General features: G+C 42.9%; 1 protein-coding gene and 1 long non-coding RNA gene across 5 annotated transcripts in view; one reads left to right on the plus strand and one right to left on the minus strand.

Moving 5' to 3' along the window:
• Positions 1–264: 264 nt before the first annotated feature.
• On the minus strand, positions 265–11,326 carry AGA (aspartylglucosaminidase). The gene is made up of 9 exons (XM_043893658.1): positions 11,118–11,326; positions 9,162–9,315; positions 7,673–7,785; positions 6,654–6,766; positions 5,106–5,220; positions 4,405–4,480; positions 3,478–3,585; positions 2,611–2,744; positions 265–1,288 (listed from the first exon to the last, which is right to left on the minus strand). Exons 1-9 carry the CDS (start codon positions 11,242–11,244, stop codon positions 1,188–1,190), a joined length of 1,041 nt encoding a protein of 346 aa, XP_043749593.1. The 5' UTR covers positions 11,245–11,326; the 3' UTR covers positions 265–1,187.
• A 73-nt stretch (positions 11,327–11,399) lies between these two features.
• The window catches only part of LOC122687924, a 137,970-nt gene continuing 130,361 nt past the window's right edge, over positions 11,400–19,008 (plus strand). For all 4 annotated transcript variants that reach the window (XR_006339266.1, XR_006339268.1, XR_006339269.1 and 1 more), the window contains exons 1-4: positions 11,400–11,464; positions 13,385–13,475; positions 13,745–13,764; positions 14,955–15,162. This is a non-coding gene — a long non-coding RNA (uncharacterized LOC122687924). The remainder of the gene's footprint in view (positions 11,465–13,384; positions 13,476–13,744; positions 13,765–14,954; positions 15,163–19,008) is intronic.

The raw sequence follows: 19,008 nt of genomic DNA on the forward strand, positions 1-19,008 counted from the left end.
AGGCTGCAGGATTATTTCCTTACTGGTTTTCAGGCCTCCATCAGCAGCTGCTGAGTCCAGCTTTCACATACCTCTTTGTGTAAGACCAACTAGATGGGCTAGAGAGGGCATCCGTGAGGAGGCACCCCAGTCATGATACGTGGTGAGGTCTGAGCACAGGTGACCTGAGAGCATTCTCAAAACTACAGCTTTCCAGCCCTAACTTACAAAGACCATGAAATATTAAGATGAGTGTAGGAAAAAGACAGAGCAGATACACTGAAGGTGGGGACAATATTGTACATACAGCTTTATTAATGACTCCTGATGTACAAGGTCATGAGGGCAGAAATGATAATGAGCACACACATGCACAGTTCAGGAGGGCTGTCCAGACTGCTGACCGAGCACTCAGGAAACAGGGTGGACAAGAGCCACTGACTCATTGCTAGCCTCTGCACAGGACAGTCATAAAACCACAGTACAGATCAAGTTCCCTAAATCAACTTGCAGACGAAATTATCAGTACTAAATACTTGTAGCTGAAAATTTAGAGATTTTCGTGGCTAACAAACCTTCACAGGTTGAGAGCTCCATTAGAGGAAAAAGTACAAGAAAACCAACGGAGCTGCTCCCCAGAAGATGCCCACATTTTCTAATACGTGCAAAACACAACGCACCTTTAATATTAACAGCATTCTTTCCTCTTCAGGCTAGAAGGCCATATTATGTACAACTGCTAATAAGTCATTAAGAGACATACTACTGGAAAGGTACTGAAATTCAATTAGAGCATATCATGGTGGGACTCATCATTACTTTTCCTTTGGGTCTAAATATCTTGGCTGCTCTCCCTATTTAAGTATCCAAATACAGATTACGTTTTGTGCCTTTACTATATTACTATGGAAATAAATCCCCAAAGTAGAAATTTCTTGAAACACTGAGCAGAAATTCAGAGATCACTTAAAATTAAACATATACAAAATACACACGGACATATTCATTTTCAGGGGTATATAAAGTTTAAGTAAAAACAAAAATTTTTTTTCACATATAGAAAGTGAAAATGCTGTTTCAGCATAAACTTTATTTTTGTGCTTATTTTACAGAGTTCAGAATACACGAGGCACATTATTCGATGACAGTGAGTAGCCTTTTCAGCTTCTGTTTCTTCTTTAAATATAGATGCTGACAGAAAAGATGGATTAGATGCAGTCTACTTTTTCCTCAGTTGGCTCACTTTTCAGAGGATTATAAACCATGAAATGAAACTGAGTAAATGTTGAAAGTTTATTGCAAGCAGCACCTGGGGCCAAGAAGAGAGAAAGCCGTTTGGTTAAATGTAGAATGCACGTATTTACAACCAGTAGACACCGCTCCGGACACTGGCCATGGTGAACCTGCTGTCCAGGCAGGCCATACCAGTGTGTGTGTCCACCCTAGTGCCCATTCTGCTGACTGCCCACGAGACCTCACAATGTGGGCTGAGGTTTTGCTCCTATACATACGCGGTCATTGCTCCCATTATTTTAAAGTTTTCATACCCTTTTTCAGCAGAAGAAAATTTTCAGGTACATTTCCTAGTCACTGGTCCATTCCCTGTATCCATCCATAGTCCTCCCCTCCCCAGGCTCCCTGTTCATTTCTACTCTTCTATGCCCGTGGGTGGGGAGGCTAGTTTGTCAAGATGGTCTCTGTCAGACAACAGTGACTTCTTCCCTGGCTCAGACACCTGGAGGGCATCCTTTTAATGCCACTACTTTCAGCATAAGAAGCTGGTCAATTTTAAATTCATCTACAATTATATAATTATCATTTTTACATCCTGTTAAATGCAACTTTGAGCTTTCTAAGGTTTATTTCCTAAGAGGGAATCGATGAAATGGACTTATTTTAGACGTAAAGCCTTTTCCCCCATAACTTATATTGACTTTTGCATTTTAGTACTTAAAAAAGCATAAGGAATTCCTCCACCAAGTTTTCAAATACTGAACTGTGGGAAGTAAGAGATCAAAGCACAATAATAAGCATTCTAACCTAATAAGTTGTATTGATCAGTAGGCTGTGTATCTTCCCCATCTGAAATCTCACTAATGAGGAGCGGCCGTGGTTGATCTTGAAGTGCTTTGAAACTGATAGGTTCACATGGAAAGTAAATGAAGCAAACGATATGCCTCAAATACAGTGCAAAAATAATTCTGCTAATGCCTTTAGTTTACTAATTGGTAATACATTTTGTACCTCGGAACCCTGAGATCTAAATGACTGAGGCCTTTAAATAATGAACGGAAAAGAAGTGGGGAAGCTCATTTATCCCTACCTACTTCTAACAAAAAATGGCATTTGACTAGATTAGCCCATCTCAGCATGCACTTGAGCTGAAGCTAAACTTTCCTTTGGACAGATGTCAAGGCTAAGAGCTAAAAGCCAAAGACTGGATCCTAACCACTGCCAGTCAACAAGTGCATTTTTAACCCTTTGGGGGTCTTGACTCATCAGCAGTGAACACCTACTCAGCATGGCCCGGTTTCTGCTGCAGAGGACTAAAATTCCTCACAGCATTTAAAAGTCTCTATCCTCATCAACATTTGCAGGTCCACACAAATATGAATTTCAAATCAAACCCACCATAACTTCCGGTCACGTTGGCACATATCACAGCCCCAAAGAAATTGGGAAAATACTTCTGGATTCTTGAGATCACTTTTTCGCATGCTGTGGTTGGATTTTCTCCTCTTCTCATATATTCTACAGCTTGATAGCTGTTTTAAACAGAGGCAAAACTCTAGTATCACAGAAAAAACAAACTCCACAGTTTGATTACTTGAGTTTCCATGTGTAAAACCAACAAAATTGTCACATTTGATATAATACAGTGCAGACAGATGAACAGAGGCCCCTAACTTCGGTGGCAATCATCAACAGAAAAGGAAATAATCTTGATACCATTTGTCTTTTCAGCTCACCCACCCACTCATTTCAGATAAGAAGTAATGTATTTGGCTTTGGCTGAATAACTGTTATTTAGTAATAACAGCCTAAAGTCAGAAAGTATAGAGTACAGTTTCTTTAAATAAGAAACAAGGCTACTGTCAATGGGGAGGAATACTAGGCATGAACAAAACACCTAACCATAAGGGTTATCTTTCCGTCAATAATGGTACGTAGTGACCCCATTTTCTACTTTTGTGGTCAGTTTTCACGTTTTCTCAGTGGCCTTACACTTTATTTAAATAGATCCTAAGTATTCGCAACTGTGTAGCGCAGTGAGAGGTACTATTCCATTTCAGAGGGCTATGATTGCTTCATTTGAATGATTATGCTTCATCTGAATGATTATGACTGTAAGTGATAGTGTGAAGAGTTGGTAAGCAGGGTCTCTAAAAGGTTCTGCCACACACAGGTTTGGGTCACGCGGCAGAGATGATTAGGTTCTATGCTGACCGACGGCATCGCCGCCCGACTCTCTGCAGTCACAGATGGAGGAGGACACACCTTGGGACGAAGCGCATCAGGATGTCCCCGTCGCCCGTGGCTGCCGCGGCCCCCACCATGTCGTCGGCGTAGGCCCCAGACCCAGGTATCGGTGAGTCGCCTATTCGGCTTTGGGAGGGCACAGCATGGTCATTCAGGGCGGGAAGGCAAGTGCAGAAAACTCTCTTAGATGTTTCTGCTTAGTCACTGACTACCACTTCAAGTAAATTCTTCATCGGAATACAGATAAGCAAGATTTTCCTTAGTTTTTCCACTTGGGTTTTCACAACCCTGCACTCCTTACACGGGGATCAGACAGCAGCCCGTCACATGGAGGGGGCCCACACAGGGTCACGGCGCCTGTCCCACCACCACCACCCTGCGTCGTCTCAACAGGTCCCAACTGCTTTTCCTCACCTATAATCTATAACATTCCTGCTTTCCCGCTCACACGCCAGCATTTCAGCAAGCTTTTCCTTGCGTTAACAATAAACCTTCCATGCTTTTCTGCTACTTTGAAATAGAAGCCCAGGAATCTTTAAAGACCGCTTGAAGTCTGGCTCTGGTCTTCCTTCCCTGCACTTGACCGATGTGCAGTTTTGCTCCGGCCATCCTGAGCCCTGCACCCGGGCGTGTACTGGCTCGGGTCAGCTCGGGCCTTGGCCTGGATGTCCCCGTTCCCTGGCTCAGGCTCGGGGTCGGTGCCCGGCCTCTCTCTCTGGCCTCCCCGACTATCCCAGCCTAATCTGATCACCCCTGAACTCTGCAGCCCTGGCTGAGACCCCTTCTCCTTTGCACTTAGCAGCTACTCATGTATCTTCTTTCACAGTAAACTCAGCTGTGAGGGCAGGGCTGTGCTGTTAACACTCTTCATCCCCCAAGGCACCTAGGACATACTGGCTGACACTCAATACATGTTTTCGAGATCTGTTCTTTTAAAACACTAACCCAGGTATTTTGAATTTTATACCATTTGTAGATGTACCAGCAGCAATATTTCCCATCTTATGGATGACGATCATGCCTAGAAATTTAAAAAAGAATATATCATTGTAGGTACCACCTCTACAGTGTACCTCAAATAAAACCAAATAATTGAGCAATTGGCAATATAAACATCCTCTTCCATTAATTTCAGGTAGAAAACAGCAGGTATCTTGGGGATTCTGAAAATTACACCAGTGGTATATAATCTGTGTGTTTTAATGGCCTGGTTTCATGGCATCATTTTGTAGGCATCCCGTTTCCTCACTTCAGACTGCTCACTTTTCAGTGTCTCTTCAGCGGTTATGCCAAAGAGGATCACTGCTGGAGACTAATGGAAACTTCCAACATTACTGGAAATGACTGGAAACATCATTTGAATGTGGTAAACATAAAATTATTAAAGCACTTAATATCAAACAAAGATTTAAAAATCATCAAGTGAATGATCATTAGATTTTTGTATAAGGTAACTGACCAAAATGTATACAGATGATATGAAAAGAATGTGTGTGTATGCATATGTGTATATGTATTTTTTCCCTTAATTTGCAATTAATCAAAATCACCTGGTTCATGAATAAAAATAAAGAAATTTAAAACTACAAGGAACCAATTAAAAATAACTGACTATAACCATAAAAACTGTAGAGAAGACAAATTACCAATAGTATCATGACTGTAACTGTGTGCTGTATTTTCATAGGTGACACCATCTCGTATTAAGATAGCAGGTGGTTTGTAGGGTCCACAGTATTTTGAAGAATCTGGTATAACATTCTGTAAATAATATTTAAGTTTTATTTTTTTAGAAAGGGTGATTTTAGAAATCAGCAAGTGGTTATATACAATCACTAAACATTAGCAAGAAACCAAAAGGACATCTGGTAACTGAAAGGTAAGAATTAAAAGCCAAAGGTTAGCTAAGTCTTATGTGAACAGATGGATGTAATTTTGCTAAATACCTAGTCAAATCTCCGAATCACCCAATATGGACTAGACAGCTATAATATCTGGAAAAGATACCCATTTTTTCTCTGTGTATGCCAACATTTCTCAGCACAATGGCAAATATAAATAAAGATTTTCTTTTTTAGATTAGATATGATTTTTAAGATTAGATTTTCTTTTTTTTTTTTTGGATTCAAAGAAATCAGATATATAACCTGATTTTTTCATTTTTAGAATCTGTTCCCTGGCCAAAGAAGAGTTATTCTGAGATTTAAAGCAAAATCTATTTGAAAACCTTCCAATTTTCAAAGCTAGGTTCATGTGAGCATATTCTAAGTTGTACTCTCAGATTCTTTTATGAATCTTAGAGGCTCAAGAAAATAATCCAAATTCATAAATTCAGCATGTGGACCTGGATTAATATTAAAGCAAGAAGCCTACAACTCATGTCTCATCCATTTGTGCACAGGGTGCCTCCCATGACCTGGTGTCAAGCAGTGGCCTCTTTCAAGAGACTCCCTGGTTACTCAAAGGTAATTAGGATTTGGTGAAGAAGCAGACGAGAGACCAAGGTACTCCAGAGAAGGACTCTACTGGGAAAGAAAATCTGATTTAGGCTAACGTCCTGGTGGTTCAGATCATAAACAGTCCACCTGCAATGCAGGAGACCCAAGTTCAGTCATTAGGTTGGGAAGATCCCCTACAGAAGGGAATGGCTCCCCACTCCACCTGGAGAACCGCATGGACGAGGAGCCCGGCGGGCTACAATCCATGGGGTCACTAGGAGTCGGACATGACTGAGGATTAACACTTTCTTTGCTTTCTCACTGATTTGAAGACAAATTATCTTTCTAGTAACAGACACCTAATAGTATAAATCTTCAAGGTGAATAAGGGCAAAATATAGCATATACTTCCCATAGATAAACTGTTAAGAAATACTTTAGATGAATGGTTTCCAAACTTTGGGGTTTTAACACATGGAACCTTTTGCTACAAAGAAACAGAGAGCGGCTGCAGTGAGGCAGCCCCTTACCCCAGAAACCTTTTAAGTCTGAAGCCACAGCCAACGGGGATGTGGATCCGATGCGGCTAGGAAGCTTTCAAGACCACCTGTGCCCAGAGCTGGCTCCAGTCTTTGGTTCCAATGAGCAACCAGGGGTGCTAACTCACACTGCAGGCAACAGGTGGATGACCGAGAGCGGAAGCACTGTCACTCAATATTTTCAAATAACTTACTTTAAAAAATCATGCATATGTACCTTCCAGTAATTTGGTTGGCAATTCCGAGCAAGCCAGTCTGAATGAAGAGCCTGAGAAACGTTGGTGGATAAATCCTCATTGACAAAGCCCATGCTTTCGGCAAACTTGGTGGCTGGAGATTGGGAACAAAAACGTAAATGAGTTAAATGTCTTCTTTTAAATAAAATGTATGTACAGGAAGTTCTGTGGGTCAGCTGTCTCCCTTGTGGAGCACAACAATCCAGGGGGGAAACACAGACAGCCCAGGGAGGACTCAGATGCGAGGAGTGCTGTGGGCATGGGTTTCCAGGTCTCCACTTCCTATGTCCTTCCTGACGCTCATCTACTGACACCTTGTGATGTGTGTGAGGACAGTTCCCCTTTCCCTCCAGATCTCGCTCCTTCTGCTTTACAAAAAGAAAGGGACACCCTGGAACAACAGTGACTCTGTGGCTCTAACTGGGGTGCAGTGCCTGGCGTGTAAAGAAATGCTGAGACACCCAACGAAGGCACCACTGATTCCACGAAGGAGTTTTTTCCTGGTTTTGTCGGGTAGCTTTCCACTCTGAACGTCGGCAAAACTGAAGGATGCCTCCTGGAGTTGTTCACTACATCATTAAACGATGTAGCAAATGTGATTTTTGATTATAGATCACGGTATGATTTTTAGTATTTACCGAGGAAGGTGTTCAAAGAAGTACCATTGTTGGAGCAAAACTCCTGTTCCCACCTTCTGTCATTATATGTCTCTCAGGTCTTACACCCATAAAAACGTAACACAAGAAGGGAAATGATGCTGAATCCTTGTTCCCCTCCGGTAATTACTCATTTGATAATAAACTGATCTCTAAAAAATCCTCCATTAAAGATGAAGAAAGTATGATTTAGAAGTAACTTATCCGAAGTTAAACAGATGTTATGTAAAACAGCTGGACTTTGAACTTAGGTCTGCTTTTACGCACCATTTTATACTGAGCCCTTTTTTCAGAGTGAAGACTAGAGCCAAGAGACAACGTAACGGAGCACAGTTGAAACATACCCGCCTCTCCTGCTAACAGCGTGTGTGTCGTGTGTTCCAGAACTTTGCGTGCCACGCCAATGGCGTTTTTAATTCGTCTGAGATCTCCCACTGCTCCCACGTTCATGGTAGTGCTGCCAGAAACAAGCGCGGTAAGATTAATTCAGGTAATTTTATATGCTCACAAGTTTTTTACTTCAAAGCGTCTGCCTATAATTTGGGAGACTGGAGTTCAACCTCCTGGGTCGGGAAGACCCCTGGAGAAGGCAATGGCACCCCGCTCCAGTACTCTGGCCTGGAAAATCCCATGGACGGAGAAGCCTGGTAGGCTACAGTCCATGGGGTCGCAAAGCGTCGGACATGACTGAGCGACTTCACTTTCTTTCTTTCACTTTCATAGTGTTTTGTAGGATTAAACTCCACCGTCTTACCATGGAAGCGACAACACGTTCAAAAGTTCATACAAATTCCCACATTCAGACATTTAAGGAAAAAAAACCGAAAATCAACTAGCCATATACTCCCAAAGCACTGGCCTTCTGAGTTTTCCACCGCTCTGGCTTTTGAAAGGGCCTTTAAGTCTTCAGGTGAGGCAAACCACAGGGTTCAAGGCTGGCAGGTAAACAATGGTTTCCCAGGTACACGATTTTATACTTTAAGGTTCTCTCTGCTCTAAGGAGACCACCTACCTTCATGTGATATTTCTCTTATGATAATGATTTTTCTTTTCAAAAAATTTTTAAATTGAGGTGTAGTTAATTTACAGTGTTGCATTAGTTTCAGGTCTACAGCAAAGTGATTTGGATTCTTTTCCATTGTAGGTTATTACAAGATACTGAGTATAGGTTACGTCAAAATATATCAAAACTTATACATTGTGGGGGAGGGATAAATTGGGAGATGAGACTGACATACACACGCTACTATATATAAAATAAACAGCAAGGGCCTCCTGTCTAGCACAGGGAACTCTACTCGTAGTCAGCAATGGCCTAAATGGGAAAAGAAAACAAAGGAACGTGTGTAACTGACTCGCTCTGCGGCACACCTAAACTAACACTACTCTGCACATCAATGACACGCCAATAAAAAAACTAAAAAAAGAATAAACACCGTATATATTTGTGCAATCTTGCTCTGGGATTAGGACTGCTGCTGCTGCTGCTAAGTCGCTTCAGTCGTGTCCGACTCTGTGCGACCCCAGAGACGGCAGCCCACCAGGCTCCACCTTCCCTGGGATTCTCCAGGCAAGAACACTGGAGTGGGTTGCCATTTCCTTCTCCAATGCATGAAAGTGAAAAGTGAAAGTGAAGTCGCTTAGTCGTGTCCGACTCTTCGCGACCCCATGGACTGCAGCCTACCAGGCTCCTCCGTCCATGGGATTTTCCAGGCAAGAGCACCGGAGTGGGGTGCCATTGCCTTCTCCGGGGTAGAAGACTGACCAACTGCACATGTGACTCCGCCTGCAGCAAGGCCGCAGAGCGCACAGGGCCGTGCGGGGCGCCCCTACCCGTCCATGATCATGGCGTCCAGCGTGGTCTCCGCCGACTCGTCCGGGCTGCCCCCGAAGCCCACGCTGCCGTCGCATTGCTCCTGCTCGCAGGTCGCGCAGCCGCTCTCAACCGCGTCCAGGGCCGACCCTCCGGCCGCCAACGTCTTCCACGCTGGGGATCAAATCCCAACAGTGCTTGTGTAGATACCTATTTCCTTTTCCGTGCCAAAGGCAACAGACCAAAAATGGCACGAAAACGCCTATTTTAAAAATTGTTTGCACATTTACTCCAGTTAAGTTGAAATTTTTATCAAGTGCTACAAAGAAGTTAGAATGATTTAGACAGAATTATGTAAGACAGTTCTTACCATGAAGAATCCAAAGGCTTCGGCTATTGATGCAAAGTGAGGGTTTTTTCACTTATTAGTACCCATTTCTACTACGTGTGTGAAAAAAGAATACTTATATAATTCTGGGCTGTGCAGGAATGCAACCGTGGCAGGTGCATTCTAATAACTTAACCTCTCCGGATCGGTTTCCTGTTATTTAAAATGGGGATACTAATTACACAGTACTTGAATTAATTAATTAATCCACCTGAGCCCACATTGGAATTATCTGCTGTTATGGTACTGTTAAGGACACTTGCTGTGATAGAGGCTACTTCAGTAGGTATATTTTTATTTAAAATATTAGGTCTATTTTAAATAATCTGATAATGTAGAAAAAATCTTATTTTGGCTCCAGTGGCCATGCTTTTAACACTAAACTATGTTCTCCAGAGCCCCACACACTGAAAAAGGGAGGGAGGCAGAAAGAAGGTCTTCAGTAGTCAATTTCTTTACCAATAAAAACAGAATTCCTTGACGGGTTGGTGCTACTATTTGTAAATAATTTAAGTATTACTACTGAAAGAACAGGCTTCAAAGTACATTTAGAGAAGTTTCCCCCTTGAATTCAGGCAACATAGAGAACTGTCTCCTGCCTGGGGCTCTGAACTTTCTTTTCTGTCTCCTTGTCACTGAGAATTTCTTGCAGCCTGTTTACGCATTCTCTGAATCATACGCACTGCCTGTAACATACAAACTTAACACCATCAAATGCTAAAGCCAGTTCAGCACCAGAAAATTCTATTAGTAGCCTCTAATCGGGGAGAGTAGAAGAAGAAACTCCTGGGGCAGTTCGAGTTGAAATGAATGGAACACAGTAAGAAAATGACAGAACCATGATATGTACAGGATGTTACCAAAGCACATAAGACAGGCACCTGAATCAGACTGGGTCTGAGGGTGCTAAACGAGGACAGGTTTCCTAGAGGAGGTGATGTATTAGTTTAGTCGTTCTCAGTCCCAGCTGGCTGCAAATCAACATCACTTAAGCAGCTTGGGGAAAAAAAAAGTTTCGGTTCAAGCAGTGGAATGAAAACCTAGAAGTGGGGCCCAGGCACGTGTATTTTTTGAGAAGCTCTGAGGATGATGATAATATAACCAAGACTGGAACCCCATATTTCTGGTGACAAATATGGCATGTCAGCACATAGCACAGAAAGTAAAGGTGAACAGACGATGTTTTATTTGGGAACTTGGTCGTTTGCCAAGCTTAACTAGAGAGTTACTGCGGATATGTCAGGGGTTAGAAAGCAGAGGTGGTGGGGAAGACCGGAGACACAAGCATCGAAGACAATAAAAGGCAAAAGAAGGGGCAGGGGCCCCTGAAGTCTGAGCAGAAGCCTTAAGTGCCGTAGGTCAGGGTGGAAAATAGTGACTGGCGTCCGAACAGGAGTCACCCCGCCGCTGAAGACCTAAAATGCAGCTGTGGCGGAGAGGAGGGTGCGGCGCGGGAGACACCGCGGCGCGGGGGCTGCGGAAGGTCGGCCGGCTCCCGGCTCCCAGCCCCCTGCTCCCGGCCTCGGGCCGGCGGCGGCCCGTCCGCCCCGCGAGCTCGCGCAGCGCAGCCCCCGGCTCGGCCCCGCACCTGCCACGGTTGCATTCCTGAAAGGCCAAGTGTTGAGGATCAAGGGCAGCTGGCCGATGCTGCGCGCCGGGGCTGGGCCGAGAAGCAGCAGCAGCAACGGCAGGAGGAGACCCGGCTTCCGCACCATAGCTGCGCGCCCAGACCGCCGCCAAAGGTCACGGCCGCCGCGGACTCGCGGCCCGTGAACCCGGAACTCGTGGTCCCGGCGCCCCGCCCATCGCCCCGCCCCCCACTCCCTTGGGGCGCGGGCCCAGATCCTCAATTCTCGCGAGCCGTGGTTTCCGCGGCCCCCATGGGAGTTTTCAGGTCACCACAGTGCTGTTGGTTGGTGCTAGCGTCCTTCTGAGGTCTATTTTTTCTTTTTTGGGGAAACTATTCAGCCAAAAATTAGTATGACATTGTTCGGCTTTGGCTTACACGATCCTGGGAGCTTTTAAACTTGATTTCATTAGTTGAAGTTGGTCAATTTGTGAAATTTACAGTGTGCTCGCTGCGGTTCCTAAACGCAGATACGGGGATGGTTATTGAGTGTTAGGGGCGGCTCGGCTATAAACCAGGTTTATTTTAGATTTCTCCCACCCTACCTGCAGTAGTCTCTCCGCTGCGGTTTTTGTAGGACGTCCTCTGGTTATAAATCCCTGAGCTGAAAGGAATGGGGGAAACTGGAGAAGCAGAAATTAACAACTATCTATACAGCTCGCTGAGGTGTGCTCTGTTGTTCCTCCAGGGCGAGAAGCTACCTCTGTTCATTTCTGAATGTGTTTTACTTGTGCCTGGCAACATTAAGTGCTTAATAAATGTTTGAATACAGGCAGAATGGAGACTTTACCTTGTTGAAAGATGAACTGAAGCGCATTAAAGATTCTGGGAACTATTTCTAAGTAGACATACTGTAAAACAATTCTCCTTGAGTGTTCATTTAAAACCTTCTATTTATGTGTATCTAATTTACTTGTTCTTAGCAATTAGATTTAGATTTGCTTTTGGAAATTTCAGGAAACATTAAACAACTAATCATTTTAAGTTATGTTTCTTGCTGACAAATTCTGCACCTGAGGGAAGGAGCTTCTTTGACTTTGTAAACAGAGGTAGAATTAAAAATACTCTTGTTTAATGCTAATAGCTTCAAAGATTGACCTGTTCTAATTAAGTAAACAAACTTAAATTAGGTTTCATTTATGAAGATTATCCTAGATCATATGAACTTGAAAAACTGGTTAGTTAGTTTCTATATTTCTGTGAGTATACTTTATTTACTGTTTTCCTTTAACCCAATTAAAATAGAGCTCTTTACAAATTAATAGTGCCAAAACTGGGAAGCTTAAAAACTCATACAATTATAACACACATAGATACTATAAACGTACAGACAGATGCAAACAGAGTTTTTATAGCTTTTGTTTTAAAATTTTAGCTATGAGACAGGTATGATAATGCAAAACCCACTAGCTTATAAAAGATCATTGTGTTTCTGGCAGATGGAACAAGTTAAGGTTATCTCTTCAGATCAGTTCAGTTCAGTTCAGTTGCTCAGTCATGTCCAACTCTTTGCGACCCCATGAACCACAGCACGCCAGGCCTCCCTGTCCATCAGCAACTCCCAGAATCCACCCAGACCCATGTCCATCGAGTCGGTTATGCCATCCAGCCATCTCATCCTCTGTCGTCCCCTTCTCCTCCTGCCTTCAACCTTTCCCAGCATCAGGGTCTTTTCAAATGAGTCAGCTCTTCACATCAGGTAGCCAAAGCATTGGAGTTTCAGCTTCAACATCAGTCCTTCCAGTGAACACCCAGGACTGATCTCCTTTAGGATGGAATGGTTGGATCTCCTTGCAGTTCAAGGGACTCTCAAGAGTCTTCTCCAACACCACAGTTCAAAAGCATCATTTTTTCAGCGCTCAGCTTTCTTTATAGTCCAACTCTCACATTCATACGTGACCACTAGAAAAACCATAGCCTTGACTAGACAGACCTTTGTTGGCAAAGTAATGCCTCTCTGCTTTTTAATATGCTGTCTAGATTGGTCATAACTTTCCTTCCAAGGAGTAAGCGTCTTTTAATTTCATGGCTGCAAGCACCATCTGTAGTGATTTTGGATCCAAGAAAAATGAAGAAAGCCACTGTTTCCCCATCTATTTGCCATGATGGGACCGAATGCCATGATCTTAGTTTTCTAGCTTTTTGCTAATATTTATGAAAGAGACTCTTCATAGGCCTAGATTGCAAAATAACCTTTTCTCTCCCTGTCTCTCTCTCCTTCTGATAAGAATTACCTTGGTTTCTAGAGAAGACCATGTAGAACAGTTACATCTCAAAAGAGTGAAAGAGTGCAAGTTCCACCAAGAAGGACTCCTGTTTGTAAGTCCAAATAATTTACAAAATCTGAAAGCATTTTGAGATGAATTGGGGAGGTTTGGGGATTGGTTAAAAAGAGAAAAAGGAAAAAAAGCAAAGGAATGAGTGTGCTGTGAATTGTTTCTAGAGCCGAATTTCTGTTCTTGTAAAGACTCTATTTGTAATACAAGTAAAATGTTTTTAATTCCTCAAATAATTGGACTGCAACCTGAATATTCAGAGACTGACCCACCCATCCAACCACTTATCCTCAATTTGTTTCTTTATGCCAGGGAGAAGATCTTCCACTAAGGTAAATATCAGATTTCATTGTTTCAGATTTAGAGTTCTGTGTCTTTGGAGTGTTTTAGTATTTCCTTCCACAAAGGCTTCATAATGTGTTTCTTTCCTTCTGGGTACAGTTTTATTTTTAGTTTAGAGGTCCAAACCTAAAAAAATATAGATCTCAGCCTCTTAAAATCAGCTTTCAATTTGGCCAACTTCTGACAATAGAGCTACTTTAATATAAGTTTTAAAAAATCCTCTCAAATACTTCGTCAGGTTTCAGCTGGGACAGACAGTAAATATTCCTGACTGTATTAAACAACCCTGTGGATGCAAGGACTTCTCTTGTGGCTCAGCTGATAAAGAACCTGCCTGCAATGCAGGAGACCTGGGTTCGATCCCTGGTTTGGGAAGATCTCCTGGAGAAGGGAAAGGCTACCCACTCCAGTATTCTTGCCTGGAGAATTCCAGGGACTGTATAGTCCATGGGGTTGCAAAGAGTCAGACACGACAGAGCAATTTTCACTGGATGCAAGGGGCATTCCCCCAGGAGGGACAAAAGATCCTACTCCCCTAAGATCTGGCACCACCTGCAGGACAGACAAAGGAAAGACTCGGTGTTCTCCTGAGATCTGGCAGTCTCAGTGGGCTGCAACCCACATGTCTTCCAGGCTATGTGTGCAGACTTCCGACCCGAGAACTGTCAGGCTAAGTTCTCAGTCCACAAACGAGACAGACCAGCAGGCAGAGCTGTCCCTGGGAGAGAGTCACCACCAGTGAGCACCTGAAAATCTAAGTCATGAGTCACAACCCGAAGATCTAATTCTCACAAATGTTTTTTTCCTGCCAAGGTGGATTTGGAAACTGTTCCTTCCTCTTAGGCAAGCCCCCACAGTAGAGATATGGGAGAGCTGACTTTGGTCAAAACCCCCACCCTTTGCTGGCTCCGCCAGTTTCCCCAGGATTCCGGCTGCAGGCCCTGGAGCAGGTGGGGTGTCACAGTGGGTCTCATCCAGGTCCCCAGAGACCATAGAGGAGGAAAGATAATGTTCCCTCTACCCTTTCTGGTGAGTCTTGACTGAGACCCCTTTTCTCCAGGGCACCTCCTGAGTGGAGGTGAAAAGCCCTCCACTGTGGCCTCTCTAGTTCAGGTGACCTTTGTGAGTTGAGCCTGCCTGTTCAGCCTAATAACAAAACTTGATTCACCTGCGGTGCCAGGCAGAGCCGGGTCGAGCTCACGGCAGTCCCCCTCCACCCCAGACCCAGTCTGGCTTCTGTGCCAGACCCGGCCGGACTCCAGCCAGTTTCAGGACCCAGCACAGACAAAGGAATGCTCAGTTGAAGTCGGAAAGCTCAGACGAGTTCCGGGGGGACTCACCCACGACCTTCAGAGCCGGCAAGAAACCGTGAGCTTGGGGCTCAGCAGGTACCTGCGTTTGCTTGCTCTTTGCCACTGTGTGTGTGGGGTGGGGGTTTATTTCACTCTCTCTTCTGACGCTGGCACTGTTAGAGGATAAACAGTCATATTAATTTATTTTATTTATTTGAGCAAAAATCAATTTGAATCAGGAAGTAGCCAATCTAGAAAGTAGCAGCTCGAAGGAGCTGTACAAAATGAGACAATTTCACAGGCAGAAGGGAATGCAAACAAGGTGGTTACACCAGCAATCTCCCTCCCGCCAAAAAAAAAGGCAGATTGGTTGGTTCAAGATTACTTTCCTTTAGGGCATCAGGGACCATTTTTGTGCAAGACAGTCTTTCCACAGACCGGGGGTGGGGATGGTTTCGGGATGACTCAAGTGCATTATATTTACTGTGCAGTTTATTTCTAATCTAATGCCACCGCTGATCTGGCAGGAGATACCAGTTGGCGACTCACAGCTTGGAGACCCTTGCTTTAGGGGAGGACAGAGGGCTTCACGAGCAGATTACCTAACTAGTACTGATCAGATGGTTCCTGACTGACTGGGTTACCTTTCCATTTCTGGAAGAACCAGAACTATTCTTGTCAGTCTTGGTTTGATGATGTGGAGCTTAGTGATTCCGTTTTGGGGGCTGTCCTCTTGTTTTCAACCACATGCATGGCTTGTTTGTTTAGCTCAGTTGTCTGGGGAGATGGCAGAGCATAAAACTTCAGGGGCTGGAATGCCTGCCTGATTGTGAAGGGAAACCATGTCACCAAATGATATAGAGGAGTGTCTATAAATCTGTGCAGACTTTTAAAAGATTAACTTGGTAGGAGTTGTAAGGTTTACAGAAACTTCATGGCTCTTACTGCTGGGAATTTAAGTATAGTTTAAACAGCCTAAGATAGCCTGGAAGAATTATCCTAAGATAAAGAAATGCTATTAAAAAGTTAGGTGTAATTGGAGAGAAGTGTTACAAATTTCTGCTCAGGGTTTTAGGAGGAGGAATGAGTCATTTGTGCTGGGGTAATCAGGATAAATTAATGCCAGCTGAAATTTAGAAGAGGCGAAACAGGTTGAGAAAGCAAGGAAAACGTGCACTGTCTTTTCAATTAGTTTTCGTTAGCACCTGCATTGAGCCTTAGTGTTCTTGATATACCCTAGGGGGCCAGGCCAAGCCTTCAGGAAAATACAAAGTTGCATGATGCGGTACATGAGAAAACTGGTCTCTACCCACTGCCCTGTATAGCCATCTCTAGTTCTTCTGTCTAAAAGAACTGGACTTCGTTGTGCACGCGCAGTCGCTTCAGTCATGGCCAGCTCTTTGCGACCCCATGGACTGTAGCCCACCAGGCCCCTCTGTCCATGGAATTCTCCAGTCAAGAATACTAGAGTGGGTTGCCATTTCCTCCTCCAGGGAATCTTCCTGACCCAGGAATCAAACCCACATCTCCCTAGGTAATATTATGATAAGGCAAGACAGTTATTTGTTATTTTTATTTAAATTTAGAATGCATTACACAATTTTCTTTGGTCAAAAGCTTGCTTTCCTAAATGGAACTTACTGTGACTAGCAATACTGTGGGAGAGTTCTCAAGTTCTGGATTTTAAAATATTGTTGTTGTTTAGTTGATCAGTTGTGTCTGACTCTTTTGCAACCCCCACGGACCCTACTAGGCTCCTCTGTCTATAGGATTTCCTGGGGAAGAATACTGGAGTGGGTTGCCATTTTCTTCCTTCAGGGGTATTTTTCAGACCCAGGGATCGAACCCTCATCTCCTGCATTGACAGGCAGATTCTTTACCACTGAGCAACCAGGGAAGTCCCTTTTAAAACACGGGGCAACAACCTATCGGCATGATTAATTCACATAATATTCCCTTGGCACACTTTTCATCTGTCAGATGGAGAAAAAAGAGTGTTTATCGTAGAAAGTTTAGGGAATAAGTTAGGAGATGTGAGAGAATGGTAAAGTACTATGAGAATTCAGTTGTTTAATTGGCATTTGCCAAGCAATTGATGTCAGCGAGGAGGCAGCCCAGAAATACACAAAGCAGCAAAAAGAAATTTCGCCATTCAGAATTTTATATAGGACTAATAAAGAGTTGGCTGGATACCTATAAGGCATTTTGTAAAGTAAGCACTTTGATTTTCTCGACTGTCTTAAATGAGAATTAAAAAGAATGTTTTCCATTCTCTAAAATTTGGTTTAAATGCTTAAAAAGATGATCCATGGCAGGGTTGAGAGATTTCTGGAATGCTTTAAAAGCAGCATCCTCCAGCCTTCCCAAATGGAAGCTTAAGCGTTGTTACTAGTAGAGCCTTCCTGTGTTGGGTGAGGAGGGGCGCAGGTGGCTATAGGCTCCCCTCTTTTCCTCTAAACTTCATGGCTTTCAACTTATCAGTCTCAGAAGGATGAAGAGTTGAGTCTCTCCTGATAGCATTTGAAGCTGTGGTTCCACAGAGGATTTAACGCTGTAGTTGCAGGGAGTCTGGGTATTTCAAATCTGAGGCTTAAAAAACTAAGCCATCCCCTCCGGCTTTTGCACTGATGCTGTGAAATCCATTTGAGAAACATGCTCGTGTTTTGCTACTCGTTCAAAGCTGTAAGCGTGACTTGGCATTGAAATAATAATTTATTTTTTCAAAAGCTCCCCACTGAACTACTACCTGGGTTATCTAAATACAGGTTACTTATTTGATTGGCATATGCTCTTGTCAGTTTTGCAGACCGTAAGTAATGATGGTTGCTAATGTTAGAACATTGTGGTACCGCGTTTCTCATTTCTGTCCAATTTTACACTCATCCTGGGACACTTGATGGTTCTACCTGATTGAATATTCTAGATGTAATTAGAGTCAGTATATAGAAATGTGTTATCTTATTATTTTCTAAATGAGAAAACAAAGAATTCTTCCTTTTTGAAATATTTTTTCTGGTTCACGCCCTTGAACCCATTTGTCAAATCATAGGAGATTCAAATCCCAAACTTTTTTTAAAAAACTTTTTGACCTTTAAAAATCATCTTGGTGCCTTACAGGACCAAGATTGTGTAGTAGAAGATGGCCCTATTAAATGATTTCAAGGTAAGTTATATGAATGTGCTACAATAAAGTTATAATAAGGATATAGATGACTCTACATGGTGGAATCTACTTTTATGACAGTTGTTTACCATGTTGTGATGTCTTCACGAATGTGATTCTTTACAGTAATAAAGGAGGGCGCAGCAGAGCAAGCTTCGCAGTATCTTCCTATCAGTTTAAACATTACCTGACACCACTGACTGGTGTCACAACTGGTTTTAATGAAGAAATTTGACAATAAAAGCAAAATCATAAAAAAAAAAACCTCAGTGATTCACAGGATTATGCTCACCATTTAAAATAATGCTCATCCAATGATCATGATTTAAGTGGAAAAATATTCTAATATGAACAAATGTGTCCAAATAGTCTGTTCTTTCCCAGTGGTTCATATAAACTTTGAAAAGGAAAGGTTATTATACATGTGACTTAGTGTTCATTTTTTAGAAACACATATGTGGTCAACAATCTGTCAGTTATCGCTACTCTAACCCGTATTGAAGATAAGGCATTAACATTTTGGTACATATCTGTTTGGTGAAAAGTCTTGAGAGCACACACACTGGTGTATAACCTACCTTTTAAAGATATCTTGAGCCTCTTTGCATGTCACTAATATTCTTTACACCATTTTAGTCTTTTTTATTGTGAAATATAATGCAAATATAGAAAAGGACATAAAGCAAAAAGATACAAAGAATTTTTCATAAAATGAACACCCATGTAATCACCACCCATGTCAACAAACAGAATATTTTGAGCACCCCAGAAAACCCTTA

This window comes from Cervus elaphus, chromosome 32 (genome assembly GCF_910594005.1).
Source record: "Cervus elaphus chromosome 32, mCerEla1.1, whole genome shotgun sequence".
NCBI classification, from domain to species: domain Eukaryota; kingdom Metazoa; phylum Chordata; class Mammalia; order Artiodactyla; family Cervidae; genus Cervus; species Cervus elaphus.

What these genes read in the sequence shown, in the direction of transcription:
- AGA (XM_043893658.1), bottom strand. Translation starts at nt 11,244, where the DNA reads ATGGTGCGGAAGCCGGGTCTCCTCCTGCCGTTGCTGCTGCTGCTTCTC. An exon ending in GCCAACCAAATTACTGGAAG is followed by an intron (nt 5,221 to 6,653) that starts GTACATATGCAT and finishes TATTATTTACAG; the next exon opens with AATGTTATACCAGATTCTTC. An exon ending in TTACAGTCATGATACTATTG is followed by an intron (nt 4,481 to 5,105) that starts GTAATTTGTCTT and finishes TTAAATTTCTAG; the next exon opens with GCATGATCGTCATCCATAAG.